The sequence below is a fragment of the Scyliorhinus canicula genome, chromosome 1 (assembly GCF_902713615.1).
Source record: "Scyliorhinus canicula chromosome 1, sScyCan1.1, whole genome shotgun sequence".
Taxonomy (NCBI): Eukaryota; Metazoa; Chordata; class Chondrichthyes; order Carcharhiniformes; family Scyliorhinidae; genus Scyliorhinus; species Scyliorhinus canicula.
Genome location: NC_052146.1, coordinates 80,379,934 through 80,399,688, shown reverse-complemented (window position 1 = coordinate 80,399,688; position 19,755 = coordinate 80,379,934). Strand labels below are relative to the sequence as shown.

General features: G+C 46.5%; 1 protein-coding gene across 5 annotated transcripts in view; it reads left to right on the top strand.

Moving 5' to 3' along the window:
- Positions 1–19,755, top strand: part of med15 (mediator complex subunit 15) — a 198,478-nt gene that overhangs the window by 12,688 nt on the left and 166,035 nt on the right. For all 5 annotated transcript variants that reach the window (XM_038793925.1, XM_038793946.1, XM_038793917.1 and 2 more), the window contains exons 3-4: positions 6,150–6,201; positions 11,708–11,728. In XM_038793925.1, the coding sequence (XP_038649853.1) occupies positions 6,150–6,201; positions 11,708–11,728 (73 nt within the window). The remainder of the gene's footprint in view (positions 1–6,149; positions 6,202–11,707; positions 11,729–19,755) is intronic.

Sequence of the window (19,755 nt, the reverse complement as noted above, 5' to 3'; positions counted from 1 at the left end):
CCCCCATCAAACATCCCCAAGCCAGGTCCCACACAGGGTTAGATACAGAGTAAAGCTCCTTCTACACTGTCCACATTAAACACTCTCAGGACAGGTACAGCATGGGGTTAGATGCAGAGTAAAGCTCCTTCTACACTGTCCACATTAAACACTCTCAGGACAGGTACAGCATGGGGTTAGATGCAGAGTAAAGCTCCCTCTGCATTGTCCCTGCCAAACACTCCCAAGGACAGATTCAGTGCAAGGTTAGGTTCAGTGTAAAGCCGCTTCTACTCTGTTCCCATGAAAAGCTCCCAGGACAGGGACATCACGGGGTTAGATACGGAGTAAAAATCCCTCTACACTGTCCTTATCAAATGCTCCCAGGACTGGTACAGCATGGGGTTAGATACAGAGTAAAGCTTCCCCATCACTGTCCCCATCAGACACTCCCAAGAGAAGTACAGCAAGGGTTTAGATACGGAGTGAAGCTTCCCCTACGTTGTACCTATCAAACATTCAGGGCAGATACAGCATGGTTTAGATGCAGAGTAAAAATCCCTATACACTGTCCCCATCAAACACTTGCAGGACTGGCAAGACAATGGTTTAGATACCGAGTAAAGCTCCTTCTACACTGTCCCCATCAAACCCTCCCAGGGCAGGTACCACAGGAGTTAGATACAGATTAAAATCCCTCTACGCTGTCCCTATCAAAGCCTCCAAGGGCAAATACAGCACTGGTTAGTTACAGTCAAGCTTCCCCTACACTGTCCCCATCAAACACTCCTAGGACAAATGCAGCACGGGGTTAAATATGGAGTGAATCTCCCTTTGCACTGTCCCATCAAACACTCGCAGGGCAGGTACAGCACGGGGTTGGAAACTGAGTAATGCTCCCTCTCCACTGTCCCAATCAAACACTGCCAGGACAAATACAGCACATGGTTAGATGCAGAGTAAAGATCCCCCTACACTGTCTCCATAAAACATATTCTGGCTTTGATCTTTAAGTCATCTTTCTCTACAGGAATAGTGCCAGAGGACTGGAGGATAGCAAATGTTGTCCCCTTGTACAAGAAGGGGAGTAGAGATAACCCCGGTAACTATAGACCAGTGAGCCTTCTGTTGTGGGAAAAGTCTTGGAAAGGTTTATAAGAGATAGGATGTATAATCACCTGGAAAGGAATAATTTGATTAGAGATAGTCAACATGGTTTTGTGAAGGGTAGGTCGTGCCTCACAAACCTCATTGAGTCCTTCGAGAAGGTGACCAAACAGGTGGATGAGGGTAAAGCAGTTCATGAGGTGTATATGGATTTCAGTAAAGCGTTTGATAAGGTTCCCCACAGTAGGCTATTGCAGAAAATACAGAGGCATGGGATTCAGGGTGATTTAGCAGTTTGGATCAGAAATTGGCTAGCTGATAGAAGACAAAGAGTGGTGGTTGATGGGAAATGCTCTGACTGGTGTCCAGTTACTAGTGGTGTACCACAAGGATCTGTTTTGGGGCCGTTGCTGTTTGTCATTTTTATAAATGACCTAGAGGAGGGCGTAGAAGGATGGGTGGGTAAATTTGCAGATGACACTAAAGTCGGTGGAGTTGTGGATAGTGCAGAAGGATGTTACAAGTTACAGAGGGACATAGATAAGCTGCAGAGCTGGGCTGACAGGTGGCAAATGGAGTTTAATGCAGAAAAGTGTGAGGTGATTCATTTTGGAAGGAATAACAGGAAGGCAGAGTACTGGGCTAATGGTAAGATTCTTGGTAGTGTGCAGAGAGATCTCGGTGTCCATGTCCATAGATCCCTGAAAGTTGCCACCCAGGTTGAGAGGGTTGTTAAGAAGGCGTACGGTGTGTTAGCTTTTATTGGTAGAGGAATTGAGTTTCGGAGCCATGAGGTCATGTTGCAGTTGTACAAAACTCTAGTGCGGCCGCATTTGGAGTATTGTGTGTAGTTCTGGTCGCCACATTTTAGGAAGGATGTGGAAGCATTGGAAAGGGTACAGAGGAGATTTACAAGAATGTTGCCTGGTATGGAGGGAAGATCATATGAGGAAAGGCTGAAGGACTTGAGGCTGTTTTCGTTAGAGAGAAGAAGGTTAAGAGGGGACTTAATTGAGGCATACAAGATGATCAGAGGATTAGATAGGGTGGACATCAAGAGCCTTTTTCCTCGGATGGTGATGTCCAGCACGAGGGGACATAGCTTTAAATTGAGGGGAGATAGATATAGGACAGATGTCAGAGGTAGGTTCTTTACTCAGAGTAGTAAGGGCGTGGAATGCCCTGCCTGCAACAGTAGTGGACTCGCCAACACTAAACGCATTCAAATGGTATTTGGATAGGCATATGGACGATAAGGGAATAGTGTAGAGGGACTTTAGAAGGGTTTCACAGGACGGTGCAACATCGTGGGCCGAAGGGCCTGTACTGCGTTGTACTGTTCTATATTCTAGACAGGACAGCACGGTTTAGATACATAATCTAAATTACACAATGTCATTAAAACTCTGTCTCCCTCACAAAAGCTTTCTAGTTTTCACTTTGCAAGAGCTAACCTCTGAATTCCCTCCAAAAACCATGATAATTTGGACTGCCTCAATGACTTCTCACCTCCTGATTGTTTAATCTCTTCTCCTGAGACTACATCCCGAGCGTGCACTACAGCACCGACTCGTGCACAAATCCAGTTCTTAGACCACGAGGAAGACCACCGCTCCAAAGGGCTACCTTTGCCCCAACAGCCTGCAGTACGGAATCACCAACCTTATACTGTCTCTTCAGTTCTCCAGGCTTCTCCGAAGCCCTTACTAACGTGGAGCCTGCCAACAGCAGCATATTTGTTGCCAAGTTGCTTCTCAAGCCTCACAACATTCCCAGTTCCATTGGCTCACCTCTCCGATGGTCTCCTGGCAGCACCTTCCCTGGTAGTTTCTCTCCCTGGGATCGTCCCTCGGCTTCCTCTTGGTCCTGGGACTCCCCTTGTTATGACGCCAAACCTAAGTCCCGTGGTTCTTGTTTTCGGACTACGCAGACGCACTCGGCCGTTTAACAAAAAGAGCTCAAAAGGGGCCTGCATCTTCTCACACACTGTGCATGCACGGCCTGTTGGGAAATGGAGTCCTCTGTCTGGGCTAAGGTAGATTCCTGTTTCCGATTAGCATCCATCTATGTTCTCAGGACAGCACCAGCATGGGGTTAGATGCAGAGTAAAGCACTCCCATGTAGCATGCACCGAGAACTGTAACTAACTAGCTGCAGTCAGCAACCCTGTATATTTGGGATGTGGGTGATGTATTTGTTGCCTGTCCGTAATTGAAGCATTTAAGAGTCAACAACATTGCAGTTGGTCTGGAGTCGCATGTAGGCCAGACCACGTAAGGACGGTAGTTTCCCTTTCCCAAAAGATATTAGTGAACCAGATGGGTTAACTTCGGATTTTTATTGAATTCACATTTCACCACCTGCTGTGGTGGGAATCAAGCTTGGATCCCCAGAGCACCTCCCCGCTGACGATTAATTCTCTGCGAGGAAGTCGACGAATGGTTGCCACCTCCGGGCGAACCCTAACAGAGACCCTCTCATGGCGAACATAATTTTCTCCAGGCAGAGGAAGCCAGCCATGTCCGAAAGAAAGGTCTCTGATTTCGGGGGCTTTCAGTCCCTCCATGCTGGTAATAAGTGCCTCCGGGCCACCAGGGAAGCAAAGGCCAGAACATCTACCTCTTTTTCCTCCTGGATTCCCGGATCTTGCAACGCCCCAAAAATCACCACCTCTGGACTGATTGCCACCCTCTTATTTAATACCGTGGACATGGCGTCGGCAGACCCCTGCCAAAATCCCCTCAATTTTGGACATGCCCAGAACATATGGACATGGTTCGCTGGCCCCCCCACCCCGCACACTTTGCACATCTATCCTCCACCTCAAAGAATCTGTTCATCTGGGCCACTGTCTTGTGAACCTAGTGAACGACCTTAAATTGAATTAGGCTGAGCCTGCACATGATGCGGTCGCGTTGACCCTACCCAACGTGTCCGCCCAGAGGCCCTCCTCTATCTCTTCCCCCCAGTTCCTCCTCCCACTTTTGCTTCAGCTCCTCAGTCTGCGACTCCCCTGAACCCATAAGCTCTTTATATATGTCCGAGACGCTCCCCTCTCCTATCCATCCTCTAGAAACCACCCTATCCTGAATCCCCCTTAGCGGCAGGAGTGGGAAGGTTGGCACCTGCCTCCGCCGAAAGTCCCGCACCTGTAAATATCGAAATGCATTTCCCCTTGCCAATACAAACTTCTCCTTCAGCGCCCTCATGCTCGGGAAGCTTCCTTCTATAAACAAGTCCCCCATCCTCACAATCCCTGCTGTCCGCCAAATTCAAACCCCTGTCCATCCTCCCCAGGGCAAACCAGTGATTATCGCAGATTGGGGACCATACCGATGCTCCCTCTGCTCCCACATGTCTCCTCCACTGCCCCCAGACTCAGGGCCGCCGCCACCACTGGACTGGTGGCGTTCCTTTTTCATTTAGCCAATTATAAATCCATGCTTTCACTGTCTCATTAATCCCGTGAACGCTAATTATGCTAACTAATCTTCCCTGTTTTTAAAAAAAAAAATAAAATTTTTATTCTCCTTTTTCACATTTTCTCCCAAATTTACACCCACCAACAATAAACAATAATCGGCAACAAATATGTCAATCCCCATAACAATAGCAACGATCCCATCCTCCCACCAACCCCCAAACATCAGCCCGAATGTTTACATAAACAAATGACAAAAAGTAATCAGAGATTACCCGTAGTCACCCTTAATACACACAGCCCCCCCCCCCCCCCCCCCCCCCCAAACTAATGTTCGATGTTATCCAGTTCTTGAAAGTGCATAATGAATAATGCCCATGACTTGTAGAACCTCTCCGTCCTTCCCCTCGGTTTAAACTTAACCTTCTCAAGAGTCAGGAATTCCAACAGGTCCCCCCACCACGCCAGGGCACAGGGTGGCGAGGTTGCTCTCCATCCCAACAGGATCCGCCTTTGGGCGATCAACGAGGCGAAGGCTACAACATCTGCCTACGCATCCGTTTCCAACCCTGACTTGTCCAACATCCCGAATATGGCCTCCCGGGGACTCGGGTCCAGTTTCACATGCACCGCCTTGGAAATTACCCTAAAAACCTCCTCCTAGTAATCCTCTTGCTTTGGACAGGACCAAAACCAAAACATATGAACGTGATTAGCGGGGCCCCCCAACTAATCTTCCCTTTGTTAACCACCCTAGCCTCCTTGTAGAACACAATCAAATTAGTCAAATATGATTTGCCCGCGGTGGCGCAGTGGTTAGAGCTGCTGCCTCATGGTGCCGAGGACCCAGGTTCGATCCCGGCCCTGGGTCACTGTCCATGTGGAATTTACACACTCTCCCCATGTTGGCGTGGATCTTGCCATCACAACCCAAAAATGTGCAGGATAGGTGGATTGGCCACGTTAAATTGTCCTTTAATTGGAATTTTTAAAAAAAAAGACATGATTTTCCGTAATAAACCCATGATGTGGTTTATTTGTTCGCCCACACTTATCTAAATGCCAATTACTTTTGTCCTGAATTATTGTCAGTGAAAGCTTCCCTGCTACTTCCCTCCGGGTGCTCCAGTTTCCTCCCACGGTCCAGGGATGTGCAGGTTAGGTGGATTAGCCATAATAAATTGCCCCTTAGTGTCCAAAAGGTTAGGTTGGGTTATGGGCATAGGTTGGAGGCATGGGCTTAAGTTGTGTGGGCTGGTGCCGACTCGATGGGCCGAATGGCATCATGCACTGTAAATTGTATGATCTATGATTCTACTGATATTAGGCTGATTGGCCTCTGGTTCCCAGGATTGTGCCCCTCCCTTTTTTTTAGAGAACGTGATTAACTTTTGAAATCCTCCCGAGTTCTGGCGCCAGTCTCATATCCAGGGAGGATTGGCAGATTGTGGCCAAAGGTAATTCAATTTCCGCCCTTTCCTCAGTAACCTCGGGTGTCACCGATCTGGACCAGGTGACTTTTCTAGTTTGAGAACTGCCAATCTCCAAAGCATCTAATTTTTATCTATTTGTATCAGTTCAGAAATGATTGGATATCATCATGCAGGTTAAGTTTCTGTCAGTTTGTTTTGTATTCCAACAGGAAGAATATCTCAGTCTGGTGGCAAGACTTATTCTGCACTTTCGAGACTTTCGTAAGTATTCAAGATTATCATTTGTCTGATTGTTCTTCAGAAAATCTTCAGATTGGTGCAATTAGTTTAAAATATTCCAAAAATCCAACGTGCCTTAACTGTGAGGAGCTCCGAATGAGAATCATAGATTCATAGAATTTACAGTGCAGAAGGAGGCTATTCGGCCCATCGAGTCTGCACCAGCCCTTGTAAAGTGCACCCTACCTAAGCCCACACCTCCACCCTGTGCCCGTAACCCCATCTAACCTTTTGGACAGTAAGGGCAATTTAGCATAGCCAATCCGCCTAACCTGTACAACGTAGACTGTGGGAGGAAATCGGAGCACCCAGAGGAAACCTATGCAGACACCGGGAGAACATGCAGACTCTGCACAGACAGTGACCAAAGCCCGGAATCGAACCTGTGACACTGCAGCTGTGAAGCTACTGTGCTGCCCACACTGCGGAGTGTCAGTGAGGGAGAGGCTGTGGGGTCAGTGAGGGAGAGGCTGTGGGGTCAGTGAGGGAGAGGCTGTGGGGTCAGTGAGGGAGAGGCTGTGGGGTCAGTGAGGGAGAGGCTGTGGGGTCAGTGAGGGAGAGGCTGTGGGGTCAGTGAGGGAGAGGCTGTGGGGTCAGTGAGGGAGAGGCTGTGGGGTCAGTGAGGGAGAGGCTGTGGGGTCAGTGAGGGAGAGGCTGTGGGGTCAGTGAGGGAGAGTCTGTGGGGTCAGTGAGGGAGAGGCTGTGGGGTCAGTGAGGGAGAGGCTGTGGGGTCAGTGAGGGAGAGGCTGTGGGGTCAGTGAGGGAGAGGCTGTGGGGTCAGTGAGGGAGAGGCTGTGGGGTCAGTGAGGGAGAGGCTGTGGGGTCAGTGAGGGAGGGGCTGTGGGGTCAGTGAGGGAGGGGCTGTGGGGTCAGTGAGGGAGGGGCTGTGGGGTCAGTGAGGGAGGGGCTGTGGGGTCAGTGAGGGAGGGGCTGTGGGGTCAGTGAGGGAGGGGCTGTGGGGTCAGTGAGGGAGGGGCTGTGGGGTCAGTGAGGGAGGGGCTGTGGGGTCAGTGAGGGAGGGGCTGTGGGGTCAGTGAGGGAGGGGCTGTGGGGTCAGTGAGGGAGGAGCTGTGGGGTCAGTGAGGGAGGGGCTGTGGGGTCAGTGAGGGAGGGGCTGTGGGGTCAGTGAGGGAGGGGCTGTGGGGTCAGGGAGGGAGGGGCTGTGGGGTCAGGGAGGGAGGGGCTGTGGGGTCAGTGAGGGGCAATTTAGTGTGGCCACTTCACCTATGCTGCACATCTTTCGGTTGTGGGGGTGAGACCCATATGGACAGTACCCCAGGGGCGGGATCAAACCCTTGTCCTCAGCACCATGAGGCAGCAGTGCTAACCACTGTGCCACTGCGCCGCCCCAGCAGAATCCTTCTCATTAATATTACGTGCCTTTGTCAAAATCGGGACAATTTGCTGTAATCGTTAAGGATTTCAACTACCTTAATATTAATTTGAATACGGACTGTACTAAGGGCACAGAGGGTGCAAAATTCCTGTACTGCATTTTCCAGCGCATAACAAGCCCAACGAGAGGGGCCGCAATTTAACTTCGGTCTTAGCAAATTAAACTGGGCAAGTGGATAAGGTAGCAGTGGGGGACCATTTTATAGATAATAAACAAAGTGCAGTTTGATTTTTTCATCAGTATGGAAAAGGAGAAAGATAGAACATGAATAAAAGTTCTTAAATTGGGGGAAGATACATTTTACCAAGCTGAGAGGTGATCTAGTAAGATACAGCTTCAGAAGGAAAAATGGTGTCCAATCAGTGGGAGGTAAAGCTCTACAGGCTTATGTCCTCACGTAGGAAAAGGGTAGTACTGCCAAATCTAGAGCCCCTGGCTATCTAAATCCATACAGACCAAGATAAAGCAGGGCTCTAGATTTCCACAGGAATCAGAGTTAGGGCTCTTGCTGTTTGTTCTATATATAACAATTTAGACTAAAATGTGGGAGGCATGACTGGGAAATTACAGATGACGCAAAAATTAATCGTGTAGTTGATAGTGAAGAGAATAGCTGTTGACTCCAGACTGATATCAATGGTTTGGTTTAGTGGGAGGATAAGTGACAAATGGAATTCAATCTGGAAAAATGTGAGGTAGTGGATTTGGGGAGGTGCAACAAAGCAAGGAAACACTCAATAAAGGGGAAGATATTGAAAGGGGTTGAGGAAGAGAGTGACACTGGAGTGCATGACCACAGAAGCTTGAATGTGGCAGGACAGATGGAAAAGGTGGTCAAGTAAGCATATCGAATGCTCACCTTTATTGAGGAGGTATTGTCATGTGGGAGTACCTTTAAGAAGTGGGTGTTTATAAATGGGTGTGTATATACATATCTTTAGTGAGAGTACCTTTAAGAAATGAATGTTTACTACTGCAGTGATGTCAGAGAGTGGGTGCAGCTAGGCTGTCTGTCAGCTTTTTACTTTCGTTTTAGGCTGTTTGCTGCAGGGTGTGTTTTAGATTCGTTTTCAGAGCTGGATAGCTGCAGTAACAGCCAGAAAGTGTATGAATCTCTCTGTAATCTAAAGACTGTAAATCGATCCTGGTGATTTAAAACTAATAACAGTAGTGACTTTAACCTATGTGCTTCTGGTAAAAGGTGTTTTAAGTCTTCTGGATGTTAAAAAGGAAAGCTTAAAGGTTTACTTAGTGTTGTATTCTTTGGGGGTTATATTTGAATTAATAGTTGCTAAGATGTTCACTATGTTTTAAAAGGTTAACTTGAGTTCATAGAATAAACATTGTTTTGCTTTAAAAAATACTTTACAGGTGCATTTCTGCTTTACCACACCTGTAGAGTGGGCCGTGTACTCCCCATACCACAATCTAGTAAAAGTTGTGGGTCAGGTGAACTCCATGATACACTTTGGGGTTCTCTAAACCCTGGCACATAACAGTATTGAATACAAAAGCAGGGATGTAATGCTGGAACTGTATAAAATGCTAATGAGGACACAGCTAGAATATGTGTACAGTTCTGGTCACCACATTACAGGAAGCACTTGATTGCTCTGGAGAGAGTGCAAGAGGAGATTTCCAAGAATGTTACCAGAGCTTGAAATTGCAGCTATGAGGAAAGATTGGATAGACTGGGATTGTTTTCCTTAGAACAGAGGAGGCTAAGGGGTGACCTGATCGAGGTGTACAAAATAATGAGGGGCCAGGACAGGGTAGAAAGGAAGGACTTGTCTCCTCTAGCTGAGGGATCAGTTACCTGGGCATAGATTTAAGGTGATTGATAGAAGAATTAGAGGGGACATGCGGAAAAACCTTTCCACCCAGAGGTGGGTGTCTGGAATGTACTGCCTAAGTTGGTGGTTGAGGCTGAAACATTCAACTCATTTAAAAGGCACTTCAGCCTTCATCGAAAGTGCTGTAACCTGCCAGGCTACAGACCAGGGCGGCACAGTGGTTAGCATTGCTGCCTCACAACACCAGGGACCCAGGTTCAATTCTGACCTTGGGTGACTGTATGTGTGGAGTTTGTACGTTCTCCCCATGTCTGTGTGGGTTTCCTCTTAGTGCTCTGGTTTCCTTCCACAGTCCAAAGATGTACATGTTAGGTGGATTGGCCATGCTAAATTGCCCTTTAGTGTTAAAGGTTAGGTGGGGGTTACGATAAAAGGGCAGGGGATTGGGCTTAGGTACGGTACTCTTTCGGAGGGCCGGTGTAGATTCAATTGGTCGAATAGCCTCCTTCCGCACTGTAGGGATTCTCTGAAAATGGGATTAAAATGAGCAGCTAGTTTCTTTTTTCTCTTTTTTTGGCCGGCACAGCAACGCTGGGCAGAATGGTCTCTCTCTGCACTGTAGCTTTATTATGGTTTCAGTTTGCACCTCATGAGTGCCAGGCAATGACCATCTCCAAATAGAGAGAATCTGGCCATTGCACTGGCATTCAATGGCATTACCATAACCAAATACCCCACTATCAACATCCTGGAGGATTACAATTGATCAGAAACTGAACTGGACTAGCCATATAAATACTGTGGCTACAAGAGAAGATCAGAGACTGGGAACCCTGCAGCGAGTAACTCACTGACTCCCCAGAAGTCTGTCCACCATCAATAAGTCATGAGTGCAGCTCCAACACCACTCCAGAAGCTCAAAGCCATGCAGAACAAAGCAGCCCGCTTGATTGGCACCCCATCCACAAACATTCACTCTCTCCACCTTCGACACGCAGGCGCAGCAGTGTCTCCCATCTACAAGATGTACTGCACAAACTCACAAAGGCTCCTGAGACAGCACCTTCCAAGCCCACATTATCGACCATCTCAAAGGTCAGGGGAAGCAGGTATGTGGGAAAACCACCTGGAAGATCACCTCCAAGCTATTTCCCATCCTGACATGGAACTATATTTCCATTCTTTCACTGTCACTGGGTCAAAATCCTGCAACTCCCTCACTAACAGTTGTGTACCTACATTCCATGAACTGCAGCCATTCAAGAAGACAGTGAATAGTGGTGCACAATTACTGAAGTGAAATGAAATGAAAATTGCTTATTGTCGTGAGTAGGCTTCAATGAAGTTACTGTGAAAAGCCCCTAGTCGCCACATTCCGGCGCCTGTCCGGGGAGGCTGGTACGGGAATCGAACCGTGCTGCTGGCCTGCTTGGTCTGCTTTCAAAGCCAGCGATTTAGCTCAGTGAGCTAAACCAGCCCCTGTGAAGTAAGAGGCTCCACAAATATCCCCATCTGAAATGACGAGGGAACTTGATATGTCAGTGCAGAAGATGAGGCTGAAGCTCTTGTTACCCATTTTCAGCCAGAAGTGCCAAATGAATGATCTATCTCTGCCTCCACCTGGGGTCCCGAACATCGCAGATGCCAATCTTAAGCCAATTTGATTCACTCCACTTTGTACATTTACATCCATGCTTTGTAAGCATGTCTCCTCTGATCAGCTGCAGTTTAAAAAAATTTTTAGAGTACCCAATTTGTTTTTTCCAATTAAGGGGAAATTTAGCGTGGCCAATCCACCTAGCTTGCACATCTTTGGGTTGTGGGGCGAAACCCACGTAAACACGGGGAGAATGTGCAGATAGTGACCCAGAACTGGGATCGAACCTGGGACTGCGGCGCTGTGAGGCTGCAGTGCCAACCCACTGCGCCACCGTGCTGCCCCTCGATCAGTTGCAGTATTAAGTTGTGCAGCCATCATGCTGCGGATATTTGGGTTTCTGAGGTTGGTCCACAAATTACTGTCACTACCCCCCCCCCCCCCCCCCCCCCCCCCCCCCCCCCCCCAGTGAAAGACCTGTTATCAATCAATACCTCTACCTGGTTTCGCACAGATTACAGTACTCTCTGAGACCCAGCCTTGGTTTAGGAGGACAGATTCTCGAATTGTATGGGTTGAGCAGCTGTTACTGTTTAAATTGACTCGCTTTGGAGATTGTACACACATACGCTGTTGCTGTGTTGAAAATGCTGATATAATTTGTTCCTCTTTTTAATTGCTCCATGTTTTATATTTTTGCAGATAAGAAGAGTCGAGCTGGTGGTAAGTAGCATTTATTTCTAAACTCAAATGAGAAAATATAACTTTTGGTCACCAGTGAAACTGGTTTTAAAATCCATTGGTTCACAATGATTAACTAATAACCTGCTAGGGCAGCACGTGGTGCAGTGGGTTAGCCCTGCAGCCTCACGGAGCCGAGGTCCCAGGTTCGATCCCGGCTCTGGGTCACTGTCCGTATGGAGTTTGCACATTCACCACGTGCTTGGTTGGGTTTCGCCCCCACAACCCAAAAGATGTGCAGGCGAGGTGGATTGGCCAAGCTAAATTGCCCCTTAATTGGAATAAATGAATTGGGCACTCTAAATTTATAAAAGAAAAAAAAACTAATAACCTGCTGTCATAGGGGACTGTTAAGTCCAATAGTCATTGTGACCCCCTGGCAGTGATACTTTTATAGAAATCCTGGCACTTGCAAGGTTAGTTAAGTGACAAGCAAGTAATAACAAAAGACGCATGGAGGTTTTCTATGCAGCTGTTTAACCTCGATTTAAATGCACGGTAGCTTGTAATGAGGAGACGTATGAGGGACATACACATATCTCTGTTCCTACTCACTCCGAGTCATGGTAATGTCAGTGTGTTGCTGAGCTGTGGAGAGCAAAAGATCCCCTGTGACCTTCCCAGTCTCTGCTTTGTTAACTGGTCTGTAGCAGGACTGCAGTGGGGTGTTTGAATTGACGTCACAGTTGCTGTGTGTGCAAGCGAAAAAAACGCCAAACCCAGTCAAAAATGTGTTCATATGCCCATTGAGTGAGGAGAAGCTCAGGCTCTGTTGTGATCTCCCTGGGGTAGATGCCCTGCTCATAATTAGTCTAGACCGACAGATTACCTTCCATTGTATCTCTTCCCGATCCATCCTGTCCCACTTTTTCCTTGCAAGATGGTGGTTCCCTCGGACTCAGTTCGTGTCTTTTCCACACCATTGTTCATAGAGGTCTACAGCACAGAAAAGACCCTTCAGCTTATTGTGTCTGCGCCGGTCAAAAACAACCACCTAACTATTCTAATCCCATTTTCCAACACTTGGCCTATAACCTTGTATGTCTTAGCATCGCAAGTGCACATCTAAATACTTGTTCAATGTTATGAGGGTCTCTGCCTCCACCACCCTTTCAGGCAGTAAGTTCCAGACTCCCACAGCCCTCTGGGGTGGGGGAGTAGGCCTGGGTAGGGTGCTCTTTCAGAGTGTCAGTGCAGATTCAATGGGTCGAATGGCCTCCTTCTGCACTATAGTGGGCTGAAGGGCCTGTTCTGTGCTGTATTTTTCTATATTCTTTGTTTTCTATAGGGATTCTATGGTCCGTCCACCAAATCTACTCTGTGCCTCTCGGAATTTTATACATTTCAGTCATGTCTCCTCTGCTTAAAGGAAAACAACCTAAGCATAACCAAAATCTCTTCAGCCCAGGCAACATTCTGATAAATCTCCTCTGCACCATTTCCAGTGCTGTCACGTCCCTCCTATAATGTGGATTCCAGAACTGCACACAGTACTCTAGCTGTGGCTCAACCAACATCCATGCAAACTGCTCCGATTAAATTCACTGTCTCAAATAAACAAGATTCCAGCAGTGATTGTTGTGAACCAAACCTGTTGTAACTATACTGAGGGGGTACCTCAGAAAGTGAGAGGGGACAGCACAAGCAATCCAAATAAAGCTGCTCTGATGGCTCAATGGGTAGAGGTGAGCTAGTGCTCAACCATACAGAGCAGGAGGCTTTAAGTTTCAACCCTAGGTCCCTGCTGAGTTAAGACCCTTTGGTTAGGGCTTGCAGCAAGGTAACAGCGATTGTGGTAGGGACATTTCTATTCCTCATTCGACAAATCCGTTGCCTCTGGAGTTTGTGAGGTATTTGCTGCCCCCCTTTTTGAGAGTTCCAATGTGTGGCTTTCCATTACAGAAGCCATGTTGAGCAGATACAGGAGCCAGTGATGAGTAAGGGTCTGGCCTTATCTTGCTGGGATTGTTTCCAAAGGGGTGATTTCTATATGGCTGTCATGAGTGAATTTGTACACACATTGGAATTGTGGACAAATGCGGGTTTAACGCCAATGAACAACTTCAAGTAATTAGTATTAATAAAGAAATAATACTTGAGAAATTAATGTGACCGACAGTGAACAAATCCCCTGGAGCTGGTAGCTTACATCCTTGAGTTCGACAAGAGTTGGCTGTAAGTAGTATCATGGATACCTTGGTTTTGATCTCCGAGAATTCCATAGATTCTAGAACAATCCTTGATTGGAAGGTATGAAATACAACCCTGTTAATCAAGAAGGAGGGAAAGAGGAAGCCCGGAACTATTGGCCAGTGAACCTGAGCTCAGTATTCAGGAATATGCTAGAATCTGTTATTAGAGGTTAGTTAACAGGGCACTTAGATGATTAGACAGATTAAACATGGTTTTATGAAAGGCAAATCACATTTGGTAAATCTATTAGAAGTTGTAACTAAAAGGGTCAATAGGGGTGTGGTATCATTTGGTTTTCAAAAGTATTCAACAAGGTGCCACACATGCAGCGTTTGGACTCATGAGAATGGGAGCCAATATATTGTTAACACATGAGGGTTGTAACGGACAGAAAACAGACTAGCAATGGTTGGGTCAGTTTTCAAATTGGCACGCTGTGACTAGTTGAGGAACCACCAGGATCAGAGCTGGGGCCTCAGCTATTTATTCAAAAAAATAAAATAAATTTACAGTACCCAATTCATTTTTTGCAATTAAGGGGCATAGTAGCTAGGCAGTGTCCTATTGCTAAGCACCCCCCTCTGTCAACACCCCCACTCCGTCCCTCCCCACCATCCTCCTCTCCCCTTCTCCCCTTCTCCACCACCCACCTTCCTTTCCCTCTGGCCTTGTACATATTTTTTACTGTTTTAATAAAAAGATATGGCCAACCCACCTACCCTGCACATCTTTGGGTTGTGGGGTGAAACCCACGCAGACACGGGGAGAATGTACAAACTCCACACGGACAGTGACTCGGAGCCGGGATCGAACCTGGGACCTCGGCGACGTGAGGCAGAAGCGCTAACTACTGCACCACCGTGCTGCTGGCCTCAGCTATTTATAATGTAGATCAATGACAGTGTAATAACAGGATGAGGAGGACGACACTGTCTGAAAAACGATTTAGACGGGTTAATGTGATATGCCAAACTCTTTTAGTAAAAACTAATACGTTTCCTTTCCTTTTTTATTAATTTAGAGTGGCCAATTCTTTTTCTTTTCCAATTAAGGGGAAATTTAGCATGGCCAATCCACCTACCCTGCACACCTTTGGGTTGTGGGGGTGAAACCCACGCAGACATGGGGAGAATGTGCAAACTCCACACGGACAGTGACCCAGAGCCGGGATCGAACCTGGTCCTCGGAGCTGTGAGGCAGCAATGCTAACCACTGTGCCGCCCTCATCCTTATTAATATTGAAATGCATTTACTAATTACCGGCCTTTGCTGAAATTTTTCTGAATGTTGTCTTAAATAAAATAAATATCTTTCATTGTCACAAGTAGGCTTACGTTAACACTGCAATGAAGTTACTGTGAAAAGCCCCTAGTCGTCACATTTTGGCGCCTGTTCGGGTACACTGAGGGAGAATTCAGAATTCTCAGCTGCGCTTAACCTGCGCTGCTGTCCTTGCTCTGCATCACAAATCAGCTGTCTAGCCCACTGAGCTAAACCAGTTTCCCCTAGTGTTAACTGTATCCCCAACTTGGTCTCTTCCACAGATTTTGAACCTACTTCTGATTTTCAAATCCAAATCTTTATAAATTATGAGCAGTGGAGATATTTGCCATCTTTCTGCCTGGTTGAACTCTTACTCTGTCTTCTGTTCGGTAGCCAGCTTGCTACTTATCCACTGAGTAGAGGAACCATGGAAAATCAGCCATCGTCTTAACGAATAATCGATCATCATGAATAATGAAGCAAGCTCAATTCCTGAGCCGTCCCTCTTATTTCTTGTGTTTTGAAAGCCCCAGTTAACTGGGACAACCAGTCAAAATCACTTCTGCTACTGATTGCCTGCACATAGATACAAAAAGATCTATTGATGTTGATGAAAACTGACAAGCCTCTCGAAAGGATGCTACCTAACTCTCCTCTGTGATTGGCTGAGGAATTTGATTTAACCTTTCTTGGTTGCAAAGTGACTGCTGAGTGAAATCAGTGCATTTCATAAACAATTCATGTTAAATCAGGGTTTAATAGTTGGGAGAGTTCCATAGGGCTGTGATTAACCATGGAGCATGCATTAAAACCCCAGACTCTGCGTGAACCAATGTCAGACTCTGAGGTGCTGCTGGTTTCAAACACATTGTGTTGAGTGAATTCTGTCACTTATTGGCCTGGGAACATGCCTTGTACGCTGTCTTACTGCTGTTAAATGAGTCATTCTAAACGCAAACCTCTCCAGATTAGGATTGAAAAGCAGGTGTAATTATGTGTCAAATCCGAGACCTTTCCTTCCAGCAGATTTCTAGGTGTTGCTGCAACTTGACTATCTCCAGCTCGATGTAGCATCGCTGTGAATAGTCTGAAAGCATGGGTTATGGAAAAGCCCTGCTCCTCCTCTCTGTGTCGTTGCCTCAAAATGGCAATTACAATAACGGTAACTCCAACCATTCAGACCATTCCGATTTTCTTTATCCCTTTGTGAAATATGAGCTTCATGGCAAGGTCCTTGAGAAGGAGGGTGGTGAGCCGCCTTTGTCATCTGCTCCAGTTCAGATATATATTCCAACAATGCTTTTAGTTCGGGTGTTAGAGAATTTTAACCCAGCTACAGTGAAGGAACAGTCTTTTGGACTTGGGAGGAATCTTGCTGATGGTGGTGTTCCCAAGCGGCTGCTGTCCTTGTCCTTTTAGGTGACTGGTCACAAGTTTGGAAGGAACTGTTGAAGGAGCCTCAGCGATCATAGATAGATACACGCTGCTACCCCTGTGTGCAAGAGATGGAGAGACTGAATTTGTAAGGTGGTGGGTGAGGTAGCAGTCCAGTGGGCTGCTTTGTCCTGGATGGTATTGAACTTCTTGAGTGTTGTTGCAGCTGCACTCATCCAGGCAAGTGGAAAGTATAGACTCACACTCCTAACTTGTACCTTGAAGATAGTGGAAAGGCTTTGGGAGTCAGGAGGTGAGGCAATCAACACAATGCTTCTGACCAATTTGTGGAGCCAACTGGTAGTATTCATTAGACCCATCCAGTTAAGTTTCAGGTCAATATTAACTCTCAAAATGTTGATGGTGGGGATTCAGTGATGGGACTGCCATTGAATGTCAAGGCAGTTAGACTGTCTTATTGGAGATGATCATTGCCTGTTACTTAATACTTACCAGCCAAGTCTGAATGTTATCCAGATGTTGCTGCATATGAACACAAACCAAATCACAACCAGTGTTCACTACCACTGGCAACTCCTCAGATATTGATGTAAACACCAGTGAACATCTACACTTCTGACCTTATGTTGCAGTTGAGGTCGCTGAAGATGGTTGACCCTAAGACCCTGCACCATGGAACTCCTGCAGCAATACCCTGGGACTAAGATAGCCTGTAACAATCACATTTAAAAAAAATAAATTTAGAGTACCCAAATCTTTGTTTATCTAATTAAGGGGCAATTTAGCGGCCAATCCACCTAACCTGCACATCTTTGGGTTGTGGGGGTGAAACCCACGCAGATAGAGGGAGAATGTGCAAACTCCGCACACACTCAGTGACCCGGGGCCGGATTAAACCCGGGTATCGGCGCCGTAGGCAGCAGTATTAACCACCTCCACCGTGCCTCTCTAGGGCCTGCAACAATCAACCATTTTTTTTTGTGCTAGATATAACTATAACAGTGGAGAGCTTTCCCACTGATTCCCATTGACTTCAATTTTATTCAAACTCTTTGCTGTCATACTTGGTCAAAGTGCAGTGATTCTTTCTGCCTCTGGCATTCAGGTGTTCTGTCCATGTTTGGACGAAAACCTGGTGAAACCCAAACTGAGCATCAGGTTTTTGATGAGTAAGTGCCACTTGATAGCTGTTATGGGCCAGGGTTTAGAGAACCCCAAAGTGTATCATGGAGTTCACCTGACCCCCAACTTTTAACAAATTGTGAAATGGGGAGCACACGGCCCATTCTACAGGTGTGGTACAGCAGAAATGGAAAAGTATTTTTGAAAGCAAAACAATGTTTATTCTATGAACTCAGGTTAACCTTTTTAAAACATACAGTGAGCATCTTAGCAACCATTAATTCAAATTAAACCCCCAAAGACTACAACACTAAGTAATCCTTTAAGCTTTCCTTTTAACATCCATAAGACTTGAAAACAAAACCTTTAACACAGCACCTTGGGTTTAACTTCACGACTGAGAACAGTTACCACGTTGAAATCAGCAAATGGACATTCATAAACTTGCAGAGATTCACACACATCCTGCTGTGATTGCAGCTTCTCCAAAACTAAAATGAAACCAAACTCACCCTACAGCAGAAAGCCTAAAGCGAAAGTAAAAAGCTGACATTCAGCCCAGCTCCACCCACTCTGACATCACTGCAGTAATAAACACCCATTTCTTAAAGGTACTCCCACTACAGATATTTATATACACACCCATTTATAACACCCATTTCTTAAAGGTACGCTCACATGACAATAGCTGTGACCAATACCTATTACTTTGCTGATGATTGAGAGTAGACTGATGGGGCATTCATTCTCCCTTGCTTACTGCACTGTGGGTGTACCTTTTTTTATTTGTCCATAGGATGTGGGCGTCGCTGGCTTGGCCTGCATTTGTTACCCATCCCTAATTGCCCTAAACTGAGTAGCTTGCTTGACCATTTCAGGGGGCATTTGTGGTGTCAACCACATTGTTGGGGTCATATGTGGGCCAAGCCAGGTAAGAACAGCAGATTTTCTTCCCTAAAGGAAGGTAGTGAACCAGATGGGTTTTCAGGTCAACCGACAATGGTTTCATGAGCATCATTAAACTTTTAATTCCAGATTTTTATTGAATTAAAATTGCACTATCTGCCATGGTTGGATTCAAACTCTGGTCCCTAGAGCATCACCCTGAATTCTGAATTGTTAGTTCAGTGACAGTGCATCCCTATGCCATTGCATCCCTATGCCACGTGGACTGCAGTGGTTTGAGAAGAGGGCTCACTACCACCATCTCGAGAGCAACGGCAATGTAAATGCTGATCTCGCCAGCGATATCTACATACTATGAAATAATTTTTTTAAAATTTGTTTGGATTTTTTTGTGCACAGGACATAATCAGGGCAATCTTCCACAATGTTGAGTATATGCCAGTGTTGTCGTTCTATTATAACAGCAAGGTTAGGGTTGGAGGTGGTCTTGTAGCACAAGTCGTAAGTACTGTAGGTGTGGTGATGCTGGGGTCCATTGCCTTCGATGTATCCAGTGAACTCAACTGTGCTCTAATATCACTTAGAGTGAATCAAGTTGGTTAAAGATTAGCATCTCTGATGCTGGGGACCTAAGGAGTAGGTTGCGCTGTATCATCCACTCGACACTTCTGGCTGAAGATGGTTACCAACTTGCCTTTTGCCCTGTAGTGCTGGATTCCCCCATCAGGGAGGCACGGTAGCACAGTGGTTAACACAGTTGCTTCACAGCTCCAGGGTCCCAGGTTCGATTCCCGGCTTGGGTCACTGACTGCGGGCTCTGCACGTTCTCACCGTGTCTGCGTGGGTTTCCTCCGTGTGCTCTGATTTCCTCCCACAGTCCAAAAATGTGCAGGTTAGGTTCGTGTCCAAAAAGTTTAGATGGGGGCCACTAGGTTATGGGGCACGGGGTGGAGGTGTGGGCTTGGATAGGGTGATCTTTCCATGGGCCGGTGCAAACTCAATGGGCTGAATGGCCTCTTGCACTGTAAATTCTATGATCTTTGATTATGAAAGTTATGGAGCCGTACTCCTGTTAATTATTCAATTGGTCATTATCACTCACTCAGCCGCACTGCCTGACTTCTCCATTT